Source organism: Carassius auratus, chromosome 34, assembly GCF_003368295.1.
Source record: "Carassius auratus strain Wakin chromosome 34, ASM336829v1, whole genome shotgun sequence".
Lineage (NCBI taxonomy): Eukaryota > Metazoa > Chordata > Actinopteri > Cypriniformes > Cyprinidae > Carassius > Carassius auratus.
This window is the reverse complement of record NC_039276.1, coordinates 25,724,472-25,738,598: the sequence shown is the minus strand read 5'-3', so window position 1 is coordinate 25,738,598 and position 14,127 is coordinate 25,724,472. Positions and strand designations below refer to the sequence as shown.

The following is a 14,127-nucleotide window of genomic DNA, read 5'->3' as shown; positions in this document are numbered from 1 at the left end:
GGAATTTTTATTTTTCTCAGATTTTGTGCGGCAGTATCAGAAAATATTCATGTCATATTCACAAAATATACATTTAGTCCATATATAATAAAAAAAAAAAAATGTACAGTCAACAAGTATGAACACAAACAAGTATGTATTTTTTTATTTATTAATTCTGTTCTGGGGGGGTTTGATCCATTCCTTCTTTGGCACTGTCTGACAACACAATCCCACATCTCCTATTATTTGTCCTGCAATGTTTTTCATGCACAACATCCTGCTTTAGTCTTTTTCACCTCCATTGGCATCTCCAGATCCACAGTGGCATTTTCTCCCTCACTCCTTTTCTTCAGGATGGAGGGCAGAACCAGATCAAAGAGGGTTTCAAACAAAGCGTCCACATTGTGACCCGTTTTAGCACTGGTCTCGAAGCACATCCTCTCAGCGGACAGACAGGCCTTCTCCTCCAGGCCCTTGTAGAGTAGCACACGGCCGTACAGGGCCATGGCGTCCTCTCTGCTGACCTGTTTGTGTTGAAGCAGAGGCGCAGGAGTCGGACACGTGACCACAGACTGAGGTTCGTCCCGTCGCTCGCTCTTTGGTCCTGGCTCTTGAGCGAGAGCGTCAGTAAGGTCTGCTTTGTTACCCACGATGGCAAATATGCAGTCAGTGCTGGCAGTATCGGTCAGGGACAGGAAGCGGTTTTCCAGCTCGGCCAGGCTCTGCCAGCTGGTAACGTCATAGGTGAGGATGACAGCAGCTGCGCCGCGGCAGTACATGGAGCCCAGGCCATGAAACTGCTCTCGACCTGAACACAACACACAGCACGGTCAGGAGAGTAAAGCACAGTCACACAGCACTGCATATCAGCGTAGATTTGGAGAATTCACACTTCATTTGAGGTCTTTAAACTGAAGACTCCTACATTACTTTTCTAAGACAAAAATGATAGAGTATGTTATCATGCTCATCAAAACTTAGGCAGGCTCTGGTTGGAATATTAGAAGATAAAAACATTGAAATGCACTCATAGGCATCAATTTATATGAACACAACATTGATGTCTGTCAAAAATATCATGCACAATATATAGTCGTGCTTATGAGAAGCCTGTAGAGGTCCAGCCAATACACACATTTCCTGGAAAACACACACTATCGGATGTTTTGTTTTGTTTTGGGCTTTATCCTGCAGTCCGGATGGTAAAAGATTCAAGGAATTAAAGGGCTGCACGATTAATCACATTTTTAATCGCGATTACAATTACGGACGTCACAATTACATAATCATTCAAAGTGACAGTTAATCGTTCAAAGTCCACCTTTATTATTTTTAGTGATTTTTTTATTGTATTTTTTTTAATTCTGCCTTTCTATGGGTTTTCTTAAGTTTTTGCATTTTGTTTGTTTTAGTATAACATTATGATGTCATGCATATTTTTACTTTTTATTATTAAAAGAAGAATTCAATCCAATATATAGTTGACATTTGAAGCTTAATGCTATAGAAAAGCAGTAAAAGTGTTTCAGTTACAGCGTTTTCAGCTTGTTTATTTTCATATAAATATACGGCATGCAGTTGCATCAAACAATGGAATAAACATCATTCAATGTAAATTGGGATAATCCTAATGAATAATCACATTTACAATTACTAGCGAACAATTGACAATTATAATTTTTGTCATAATCGGGCAGCCCTGGGCAATTATCAAATTTTGATAAAATGTTGTTTAATTTCCCAATAAAATATGCAAGATTTTGACTTGATTTGTTAAACTGAATTACCCCTTTGCAGAATTTAAGCCATGATAATTTCTGCTTGTGAAGAAATATCTCTTCAGTCACAACCACACAGTGTTAGATAGATCGTCATGATACTGAGAGCTAGAACGGCTGAAAAAACAAGAGCTCATTGTTGTAGAAATATGTAGAGATCTTAAACCTACTCGGCTTCTACTGTCTGCATCTGAAGGGTGCTTTGTTCCTTGTTCTTATGTGCTTCACGCACAATAAAAATCTGTAAAACTAATAATGTAGTACTTATAAAGCATGGCTCGTTTTAATTTTACAATGCTTGCATAGAATCACACTCAGTTTACATTACCTTTTGACATAAAGTCTTTATGCATAAAACTTTAACTTTCACAACTTAAAAGTCCCTCCACAGTGAGAAAAAACAAAACAAAACAAGAAATATCATGCCATGAGAGCATGCTGTGCTGTCTGAGCTACAGGAACACCTACAATAGCTGCTCATGGTCATGACATGGTGAGCTAATACAGAGGAAGTAAGCTTTACTATTATTACCATCACCAGACGAACTAATGAAACCAGAAGAAGAAAATGGGTTAAAGTTCATGTAGCAGCAGCCGCTCTGCAGATCCCTTAGAAGAGTTCAGACACTACACATCCCTGATCGATTCAGCCTGATCTCAGAGTGCACGCTTTAACCTCTTTTTACATGCAGAGAATTTAAACAGACGTCTTAGTCCTCTATAGCCTGATACATGAAAGAACAAACAGAAATCATCTAATTTAATTGCCTTTTTCTTTTACTTTTATACAAAATCTAAAAAAAGTGTGCATGTGTGTACTGTATGTTTTTTTGATATTATATTTGATCCCTCAAGCTTTTATGGCTCATTGTATGATATACACCAAGACACCACATACCTTCCAGGAGGCCAACAATTCACTAAAAAATATGTTTGTTTTGTTTTTGGTCTTATGAAGTATTGTAATTTGTTTCAGATAGTGAATTGGTGGGTTTTTGTTAAATGTGAAAAGAACCAAAGACTTAAAATACTTCAGTCTGTGTACAATATGAAGCTTTTGCTTGAGGAGGGGGAAAAAAACATTAATTGTATTCAGTGGCCCAAACAAAAATATGCAATTTGGTGCATAAGGTATTATTTATGTGGGCATAATGTGGGCATAGTTGATGTATTAACGTCCATGAACAAACAAAGAATAATGCATTTATTACAGTATTTATTCATTGTTGATCATGTTAGCTAATGAAAATACACTCATTTATTGTTAGTTGTTAACAAACAGCTTTCGATTTTAATAATGCATTAGTAAATGTTGAAATTAACATTAACTAAGATTAATAAATGCTGTAGAAGTATTGTTTATGCTTAGGTCATGTTAACTAAAGTAGTTAATTAATGAAACTTATTGTAAAGTGTTACCTGAATTATATATTAGGGCTGTAACGATTCCTCTATTAAATTTGAGGACTATATAAAAATAAAAACGCTGCAAAATATGTGGCACATTCCATAAATGAGAATCCTTGAAAAATATTATTATTAGACCATTTTCTAAGGCTGCAAAAAAAATATTCAAGCAATTTAACAATCATAATAAAGCATAGTGCTATTATAAAGCCACAAAATTTGCGATTTAATGAAATAAAAATATGTGCTGTGGGTTTAATATGCTCTTTATTTTTCTGCGTGTATGTTGTGTGCGTCTCAGAGTGGCTCAGTTCACAGTAAATGCTGCTCCGCACAAACAGTTATCATATTCATGTTGTGGAGCGTCTCAGCTCCATCTCTGTATGTGCTGTGAGTCTGGGCTGCTTATAACGTTCATCTGGGAACAATGTGCACCATTCTGGCAGATTTAAAAGGTAAAACTTTATAAACCTATGCCATCACAGAAGAATACATCATTATCTTTTTCTAAATAAGCTAACTGTTTAAAATATAAGTTTAAACCTTTGAATTTCTTGCATTTCTATCATAAAGAAGTGGCCACATAGTAAGGATTAAGTGGACATTTGAATAAAAATTTTGGTTAGTCAATATTAAACAAAAATTTGATTGCGCTGTAAATGTAAAGAAATAAAATAAATTGTTAGGCTGTTGGCGCCTCTGCAGGCATTTGATATAATACATAATGTACACAAGTTATCATTATATTGTTTTATGACAGTGTGTATTTTAACTGTTTTGTTCAATAAAACTGTGTGATAACTTGCTTGTGATATTTTATTTGAATTAATTATTGCCTCATTGCTATTATATATGTATTTAAGTGATTTTAAAGTGAATTTTATTGATTTTTTTTTCTCAATAAAATGTTTGAATAATCAAGTAAACCGAAGTTGTTTCAGTCCAGAAAACTATCATCTTGAAATATTAAAGAAAATAATAACAATATTCTAATTTATAAAATGAATTCAAGATTTCACAGCAAAAAGGCATGTGTATTACGACCTGAAGGGGGACATTTTTAGATTAGTTTAGATTAGATTATATTAGATGAACCGCAGTTTAGCTACAACAAAAATGTAATGAAATCAGAATCATTCTCGCCATAATTTCAGTGCTCCCCTTGTAAGATGTTTTAATCAGGTATGGTGTACTGTTGGGCAAGTAAAATTCTCTCAAAAATCCACTTGCCAATTCATTAATGTTGAGCTCTGATAATATATATGAGATTTAACCCACCAAAGCTAGCAGGAGTGACTGTGTTACACGATCTGCTGAAATCTGGGTGGCGGGTGTTAAAGGTGTGATATGATGCAATTCAAATGTTGCTTTCTCTTTGGAGTGTTAAAAACTCTTGATGCATTAAGAAGATCTGGAAAGACTAAAGTCTCAAACCCTAAGAGATATTCTTTATCAAAATGTAAGACTCTGCCATGCCCCTCTAAAATCCGATTAAACTAAAAAGTGTACATGTAAACGTAGCCGCCGCGACTCTGTTCCCCTTTCGGCCTTGAACTGATGAAGAAATTATTAACTGTCTTTATATTTATTTTGAAAGATGAAGGTTTTTTTTTTTTTTTTTTAGTCCTGATACGGTGGGCTTTATAGGGTTAAAGGAGTAGTGGAAAATGAAAATTAAATATTTTGACATGTCATTTTGCACATATAATGACACTGCATGCTTAGTTCTTCTTTCTCTGAAATTCAGGATTTTCCACTAAACCACTAAAACCACATTCAAAACTGAGAATAAAAAAGCTTTGAAACTTCTTAAATTAATTGGGAACTTACAACGCCCCTTTTAGACCCCCACTCCTGAGTAACCAGTGAAACCTTTAGTTTCCACACACACACATTCACACACACACATTCAATACACACTCATCTGACTTGCACACAAGCATGTGACTTTTTGCCTGTTAAGAAAGCAAAAAGTACTATGGGGTCATCTGTCATCTGAACAGGATCAACTTTCACAGGAAAGAGGAGAAAATATATCCTTTTTACATTAGATGGATGGATGGATGGATGGATGGATGGGATTAAATAAAACTCACTCTCACTGTATGTATGTGTGTGTGTGTGTGTGTGTGTGTGTGTGTGTGTGTGTGTGTGTGTGTGTGTGTGTGTGTATTATATACAAGTTGGTCAATTTCTGAAAACTTAAACCATGATAGAGCCGGTTCTTAAACATACCATCTGAACAAGGAACAAAAAGCACTGACAATCACAAAATAAAAAGGCCATTACAATGACCGTGAGAAATCAGTTCTGAGCTATAAATCAGGGCAAAAAAATACCAACAAATATGAAGCAGAACTGCAGAAAGCACACACAAATAAAACACAGATATGATTGACACTACTTTCATCTGAAATGATAACATGGTGTTTACACTTTAATAGCATGCTCTTGAGTTTTGTTTGACTTAATAGAGTGTAAACGCAGCCCACCTGCAGTGTCCCATATAGAAATGTTGTAGGGTCCCCACTGTTTGAGGAAGAACGCCCCTCCGACTGTGCTGATGGTGTCCTTAAATTTCCTCTCTGTGTATCTGTGGAGGAGAGAAGTCTTCCCCACGTTCATGTCCCCCAGAATGACGATTTTCACGTCGGGTTTCATGGTCCTTGAGGCTTGAGACATGTCTCCAAACACATGCCACTCATGCAGACTCCACTCTTCCAGGTAATGTAAAATCACCACATAAACAATCCAGCTATCGGTCTCTGCGTTTTAAATGCATGATATAATATCTCTCCGTCCAAAGTTTGGCAAAATAGACCACAACACAAGTGTTTTCCCTATTATAGTTGTTTGGTAAGAACGCCGATTTTCCAACTACATAACTTTCAGGTCGGGTTTAACAGAATAGTGCTGTCCGACTCATCAACGAATCATTCTTTTGAGTCAAACCTAGTTCAATGAATTGTTTGAACAAATCCTTTTTGAAAGATTTCTTTAAAATCTGACTGAATCGAGTGGTGGTAGAGCCAAAAATTAATAAAGCACTGTTTTTATGCATTTTATTATTGTTTAATGTAAATGTGAATTATATGTATGACTTATATTTATGATTTAAATCTGAACGTCGACTGCAAAATAATAAACTAGGTAACGGGGAAATACACTAAGATAAAACCTTAATTTTAAAAGGACTATTTGAACATTCACCTAAGATTATATTGTTAAAAAAAAATACTAACCACTTTTGTAACCTGTTTGAAATTGACTATTCAAAAGAACCGATTCGGCGAAATGAATCAGACTTCCCATCAAAAGGTGGTGGGCGGAGCTATTTAACATCAGTGCACGTCACAGGAAGTAAACGGCAAAGGCGGGGCTTAAAATTTATCAGCTGTTGTCATTTTTCGTATCTTTCATTGTAACCAGGCTTCGCTACAGTAGGTAGCACTGTGTTTGGTCTATTAATGTGAAATGCTGACTGAATTCTGCTTATGTCATGATGCATAAGCAGAGCGTCAGCGGAAGTCTGATGATTATAGATAGAGGGCAGTTCTTCTGTGTGTGAACCTGATCGAGTGAAGTCGTGCAACACAACAGAACTACAACCAGAATAAATCCTGAACTTTGTTCCTGTTCTCTGACTGGATACTGGATCTAATCCCCGCACAGAGCTCTCACTCTCCTCCTGAACAGTGTTTGTTTACCCGTGAACTTGATGAATCTTCTCAAACGTGCCGCCTTCATTTTCTCTGAAAAGCCACTAAGTCTGGCCCTTGGTAAGATCGGAGTTTATCAAACTATCAGTAGGTTGAGAAGGACAGGATGCATGGACTGAAATGTTCACTTCTCGGCGTGGTTACAGTAATCATTACAATTGCAGCCGTGTTGCTGTATGATGAAGGTAAATGCAGGGTCGAGAGCCACATTATACATCTACAGTGGGGTCCATAAGCCTCCACAGGTTTTTATTCGAATGTATTTTTGGTGTAATTAAAATATCAGCGTGACATTCCGTGTTTACTCCACGAGTCTGTGCAAAATCTGCATGATTGCAAAGGTGTTCACATGTCACGCATGTGTTTATTTGACATCATACATGTAGGTTTCAGTTTTATCACGCTATAAGTTGTGTGTTAATGATTTTGTAATTTAATTATCGGTTGTTGTTTGACTCGAGCTCTCAAGCGTAACTCACATTTTCAAACCCCGAAGTTGTTGTTTCATAATGTATTCTTGGAGATATTGTCGAAGCTATTCGACTGTTTTCATCGCTGACCCTCGAAGCGCAAGGTTGTGGTGACGTAGTGCACAACACCGCGGTGACGTTCTCACTGTTGTTGGCGCGGTAAACACTGCAAGTTCTAAGCAGCTTTGCATGAAGCAGCCCAGTTAACCTCGACGAGGCCTCTGTCGCTATGCGCTCAGAAACGGCATGAAACGTCGTCAAAACAAGGCCTAGATCTCGTCGCTTGATCGATGTGAAGCCGACCCGCGCTCGGACTCGGTTGCTTCGACCATCATGTTAGTGAACGCAACGCGCGGTTTCCTGTGGTCGGACCTGGAGACCCGAGCGCTGCTGAATATCTGGGGTGAGCACGACGTGCAGACGGCGCTGGACGGGAACTTTAGGAACAGCCACGTTTACCGAGACGTCGCGAACCGTTTGTGCGAACTGGGCTTCGATAGGACACCGGACCAGTGCAGAATACGGGTTAAGAGCTTAAAGAGGCAGTATTTCCAAGCGAAGGAGGGATCCAGGAAAAATGGGCAGTACCACAAGATGTGCAAGTTCTACGATGAGATGGAGAGGATACTGAGCAATAGATCCTTATTCGAGAGGCAGGACATTGATAGTGTTGCTGTTGGGGGAGATGAAACGATGGATGAAGATGCTGAGAGTACTGAACTCTTGCAGGAGGCTCACATGGATGGCATGGGGGAATGCTCCTTTATGGAGCACCCGGTCAAAACGGAGTACCCACCCTGCCCCATTCCGGTGACAGTGGGAGGCATGAGTATGTCAACTTCTTCTGATATGTCAGAAAGCAATTATCTGCCATCTTTAGCCGAATCGGTCTGGTTTCCCATGTGTGAGCGTGTTAATATTCATGTGTTCTTCTCTCAAAGGTTCGTTTCCAACCAAACCGAGCAGCCTGAGCAAGACCAACCCGCCGGCGAGCTCGTCCAGCAGGCCACGGAGAAGCAAGAAGCGCTTCGCGAACATGTCGCTGGAGAAGCTGATGGAGAAGTTCCTGGAGCAGAGCATGGAAGCAGAAGACAACTTCTACAGACTCGAGCAGCAGCGTCTTCAGGCTGAGGATAAGCGCAGAGAGGAGGAGCATTCCCGAGAGCTGCAGATGCTACAGATGTTGGGCCAGATCTTTAATGGCATTAGCACACCCTCTCCCGCTCCGCCGCCCTCTTGTATCCCCCAGACTATCCCCACCGTACCCCTCACGCGTCCCCCTTGTGGGAATCGTAACCATCCACCCGCCTTGAACGAGTTTGCCAGCCACAGCCAAGCAGCTGGCCCAGGTCTGCTCATGGAAGAGGGTGAAACTCAATGTTCGTGTAGAGTTGCCATTTATTTTGAATTGCCTTTTGTTATAAAGTTATGAGCCAGCATTTAAACCAGTGTTTTACTGCTAAAATGTTCCCAAAACATAAACGTGGTCTGTACAGTAATATTCCAAATATTCTAAAGGAATATTACAGCTTTATGTGGAACAAACTAATATTTAGTCACTGATAATTCTCCCTAGTGCTTAAGCTCCGAAATAAAATTTGCGTCCACGTTTTGATTTAAAAACAGTAGCAGGTTCGATGTCATAGATGTTAAAAAGGCATTGGTTGATGCAGTGGATGAAACAGTTTTCCTTTTGTGTTGAAAAGCAACAACATGGTTTGAATTGACAAAAGTAAATTATGTGAAAATGATGACAGAAGTCTCATTTTGGTTGTAACCGTTCTTTTACCACCCCCAACAATTTTGTATTTATTTTTTTGACTGGTGTATAAACTAGTCTAATCCAATGCATGGAACTGAACTAAGCTTGTCTTGTTTGTGTTGAAGCTAATGATTGTCACTGTGTTCTTGTCTCAGTCATAGAGCGCTCTTTCTCTCTGGGAACTGCAAGAATGGACAGTGTGATTCCACTTGTAAGAAAAACAATTCCTCCACTTACATCCAAAAAACACAAGGGTCAGGACGGACGCATTGGGATCATTGGAGGATGTCAAGAGTAAGTGCTGCACAGATCTTTCTCCGGACTACACACTTAATAAATGACTGTGGTGAAGCTTCAATGGGTGTTGCACATGCACAGCTGACTAATCAGATGAATCCTTTTTTAATATTAGATAATTGGGGAAAATGATTACACTTTATATTAGGTGGCCTTAACTACTACGTAATAACAATTAATACTTAAGAAATTAAATACTTTAGACAAAACACATTTAAGACTAGGGATTTACTGTGTAAGTGCAGCTTGTTCTGGAAAATTCTTACTTTTTTTGCTAATAAATATGAGGTATATTTATTATTAGGAGTAGTGTTAGGATTATATGGGTTAAAGCCAAGGGATAGCGTTCGGGTTATAGTTGGAAATAAAGTTAACAATTGACTATAAATATACAAAAAATATATATATAAAAAATATACATATTCGGTACATGCCTTATCATTTTTGTATTGATCTTGCTAGGTTCACAGAATGGTCTGAATTTAGATTAGTGAACTTGTGCTACATAAGACACCTGCACAAAACAAAAACAACAAAATTTCGGGCCATTTTTCATAGATATCCTCTTTTTCCGGAGCTTACACCCAACCTGCTCACTTTTTCACTTTCAACCACATACCATCAAGGCATGCTCTGCCACAACAGTGTTTTATAAGGTGCCATGTGCTGTGATGAGAGTGTTATAGTACCTAGCAGGCTGCTTTCTTCTATCTATATGTGAATCTTCTTGGTGAAACTTACATTTTGTATTATTCTTGATAGGTACACAGGAGCACCTTTCTTTGCAGCTATTTCAGCTTTAAAAGTGGTAAGTATTCTGTTATAAACGCAATCCATTTTGTGTTTCTCATCTTTTAATTTTTTTCATACTTTAGTGAGATACACAGTGAATTGTCTTCATGGTTTTAATTCAACTTTGACTCATATTTATCAAAGAATCCTGAACAAAAGTTGTATGTTTTAAACATTGTTTATAATAAGATCTGTGTAAAATTGCACCTTTTTTTTTTTTTTGTATTACCCTTTCGGCTGACACAATGGGAAATTGTGCTTCTGTTAATGAGCCAAGATGACAGTTTTCTGATAATCTCAAAATGCTGGTATATTGGTTACCTTCTCCTCGTCCTGCCTGTTTTCCAGGGAGCCGATCTGTCGCACGTGTTCTGCACCAAAGATGCAGCTCCGGTCATCAAGTCCTACAGTCCTGAACTCATCGTCCATCCAGTGCTGTAAGCAGGAACTCTCGACTTGTGAATTTCATTAAATATCTCTGTGGCCAATTTGTGTGAATTTTATGGCCCTCCAGAGTTATTTGATTCAGTGCATTTTACCAGCTGAAACACATTTGATTTATTACGTGGAGAGGGATTTGATCATGATGGTGCTGTTTCTCTTCTGGCTGTGTGTTCCTCCAGAGATGGCCCCAACGCTGTGGAGGAGATGGAGAAATGGCTGCCCAGGCTTCACAGTCTTGTTGTGGGACCAGGTCTGGGGAGGGAAGAGATGCTTCTGAAGAATGCTAAGGCAAGATGAATGATACGACAAACACATCTTCTGACTTCTGTGTGGCAGTTTAGTCAACACCAATATATAACACAAAAATAATTAGGAAATATTATTTGTACATTTCTGTCTGATTCCCTTATATAGTACCAACCACAAATTGGAAAAACCTCTTTTTAGGTTTTTCTAAAATGTGCGAAAGCATCCGTACTTTGAACACTTATTGCACATTAAGACAATCATTCTGTTCATCGTTCATCAATCATTTAATATTTCTTGAGAGCTTGGCAATATTGTATATTTCCACATTGATGCATTCCAAATTGCTGAGTGTTTGGCTGATGTTTGGTTTTAGGAGATTATCAAGAGGGCCAAACTCAGAGGAATACCAATCATCATTGATGCTGTGAGTACCGTTTCCACTGACACTTTTGATCTAGCAGATCAATACGCTTTTATACTGGATATGGTGGCAACAGCCATAGATTAATTGTCCTTTATACAGAAGGAGAACTGGGTCGGAGCTCAAACATGTGGTTTAATTTGACAGTATTAATGTTGTATTGCATATTGCCTAAAAGAGGATGAAAATGATATTAAACTGATTCTGCTAATCCAGAAAAAAGGGCGTCAGTGGTTTGCGGAATAAACTGTTGTTTTGTGGATGCACTGAATAAATGAGTCACTTGTGCAAAAACTGTTTATATATTCATGTTTGTGTGTCTTTACAGGATGGACTTTGGTTAGTGGCTAAAGAACCGTCAGTCATTCAAGGATATCAGAGAGGCATCCTCACACCCAACTTTATGGAGTTTACTCGTCTGTATGAGGCCATGGTGAGTTTGGAAAGTGCTAATATCCTCCTTGTGGCTGAGCAGGTTCTATTTGTATGTAATATCTGTGGCTCTGAGACATCTGGTTTTGACAAAATGATACTTTGCCTGGTATTGTATGGGACTCAAATGTCTCTTGTACGTACTCTTGTGATCAGATTTTTTTTTACGTGACCGTTTTGGATTGCCATGCACCTGTATTCACCACTGACCACATTACCATCAGATCTCCTGGCACAGATGTTGTTATCACACAGAAATATAGTCTTTGTTTTAGGAACATTGCTTTCACTGCAGTCCCGGGTTTAGAATTCATTCACTGCAGGTGCATCTGAAATTAGTGAAGGTGCTCTAGTGCAGATGTAATGAGATTTAATGTACTACCGTAACAAGAATGGCAATATACACTCAAATCATGACAAAAACTAAAGTTTGAATAAAAATCTGAATGGATTATAAATAGCAACGAAAGCATACAAAGTTGTAGGTCTGCAGGATAATGAAAAAAATCATAATAGTTGATTATTCCATTGAATTGTAATTGCGATTATTAATAAAGATTATCACAATTTACTTTGAATGATGTTTATACCATTGTTTGATGCAACTCCATGCCATATTTTAATAAAAATAAGCTGAAAACACTCTGACAATCTTCGTACTTCGTACTATCGTACTTGATAACATCAGTCAGCTCACCATGTCTACTGCAGTTTTCCTCTTCGTCTTATTGTAAATATACAGAATATTATATTAAACACCACTGCCTCCTTTCGTTTTCATTTAAACATAATAATAGCAGCAGAAATGTACTTCAGGGAAATGTGTATATAGATTACATTACAATGAAACATACATATCAAACAGTAGGCCTATTGCCTATTTTATTTTCATCTTAAAATAAGAATAAATTAATTGAATAACGACCAAAGATTACATGTTAGATTTACCTAAAACAAATTATATTTTATGTTTAACTACTAAAGAGACATCAGAGCCAGTGGCAAATGTCAGAAGAACTAGCCGAGGTGAGACTGCTGTCATCGGTAAACATGAGGTGATCCTCTCCAAAATCGGCAAAACACATTTTTAAATAGCCGCTGTCTTGTCTTTATAAATAAGAAGATAGATAGATAGATAGATGATAGATAGATGGAAGGATACCTAATACATACAGTTGCAGTATACAAGCTAAATCAAACTTTGATTTCAGCACCATGAACCTCTGGACAGCACCGACCACAAGAGAAGTGCTCAGCAGCTCAGCATCGCCATGGGCCACCTTACCTTGGTTTTGAAGGGGGAGGAGGACATTATTACTGACGGAAAGAACAGTTAGTGATTTTCTTGAATATTCAGACTTCACAAGGTTCCAGTGCACCATTTTCTTTCTCTAACACGTCGCTTGTCTTCTGCTCTCAGTGCTGACCTGTAGTCAAGAGGGCAGTGGGCGGCGCTGTGGGGGGCAGGGAGATCTGCTCTCCGGTTCCTTAGGAGTCTTCGCCCACTGGGCGTTCAGCTCACCTCCAGATGCAACCAAAGGGTGAGTTGCTCCGTCTTCACTAATTATTTGATGTGTCATTGCACATCACTTTCAGTTTCATAATAAATGTTCCTTTTTTCCAGCATGAATCCCTCGCTGGTGGCTGCATTCGGTGCTACGTCTCTGACAAGGCAGTGTAATCGCCAGGCCTTCCACAAGCACAGCAGATCGACCACCACCTCTGACATGATCCAGGAGATAAGCAGCGCTTTCAAGAAGTTGTTTGAAAGCTAAACCCGCGCGTGTTTTCATTTCTCTTTTCATGGACATTATAAAGACTAAAGGTCTGCATCTCAGTGCTACTCCATATCAAATAAAAGTGAAGTACATTGTTGAGCATCTTTTTTCTTTTCCTTTTTATTTTAAAGTGCCTCTTGTAGTTCTGCAATACAGTTTCAACTACTTCTTCACTGTTATTTCTGTGTGGTTCCCCTCTATAAATATCATACACATTTATATATACACACACACACACACACGCGTATGTCTATAGATGTGTGTTATGTTTGCGAGTGTTTAGATTTGTATGTGATAACCCACAAGGACATATTTTTGACACTGTCCCTTTATGAATGAATTGCTGTCTTACTACCAGCTGCAATTTATTTATTAGTCTGCTTGAAAATGTTCACTTTCAACTATTCTGACAAATGCTCTAACTTTATAGCGGATGTTCTCCTCACATTAAGCTGTCTAACGCCTTATTTTCTCTCAGTAACTCACAATCCTTAGTATGTGGGATAAATTACAAATAATTGAAAGTGGCTGTCACTTTTAGATATAGTTTGCTATTCTACGTATTAAACTAACATGAAAGTTTTACTTCTAACTGT

At 38.3% G+C, this 14,127-nt stretch overlaps 2 protein-coding genes across 5 annotated transcripts; one reads left to right on the top strand and one right to left on the bottom strand.

Annotated features, from left to right (window-relative positions):
- Positions 1 to 2: 2 nt before the first annotated feature.
- LOC113053637 (ras-related protein Rab-20-like) lies at positions 3 to 6,403 on the bottom strand. Its single transcript, XM_026218810.1, has 2 exons — positions 5,660 to 6,403; positions 3 to 790 (listed from the first exon to the last, which is right to left on the bottom strand). The coding sequence occupies exons 1-2, from the start codon at positions 5,847 to 5,849 to the stop codon at positions 246 to 248; spliced, it is 735 nt and encodes a 244-aa protein (XP_026074595.1). The 5' UTR covers positions 5,850 to 6,403; the 3' UTR covers positions 3 to 245.
- A 197-nt stretch (positions 6,404 to 6,600) lies between these two features.
- Positions 6,601 to 14,123, top strand: LOC113053636 (ATP-dependent (S)-NAD(P)H-hydrate dehydratase). Of its 4 annotated transcripts, none has more exons than XM_026218806.1 (11): positions 7,096 to 8,185; positions 8,298 to 8,735; positions 9,274 to 9,412; positions 10,178 to 10,223; positions 10,556 to 10,644; positions 10,831 to 10,939; positions 11,274 to 11,324; positions 11,650 to 11,754; positions 12,965 to 13,085; positions 13,174 to 13,294; positions 13,378 to 14,123. In XM_026218806.1, exons 1-11 carry the CDS (start codon positions 7,690 to 7,692, stop codon positions 13,526 to 13,528), a joined length of 1,866 nt encoding a protein of 621 aa, XP_026074591.1. In that variant the 5' UTR covers positions 7,096 to 7,689; the 3' UTR covers positions 13,529 to 14,123. The 4 variants fall into 4 exon arrangements, with proteins under 4 accessions (XP_026074594.1, XP_026074593.1, XP_026074591.1 ...); XM_026218807.1 differs by having other exon boundaries at positions 7,097 to 8,185; positions 8,298 to 8,705; XM_026218809.1 differs by lacking the exons at positions 7,096 to 8,185; positions 8,298 to 8,735 and adding an exon at positions 6,601 to 6,946 and having other exon boundaries at positions 13,378 to 14,116.
- Positions 14,124 to 14,127: the final 4 nt, after the last annotated feature.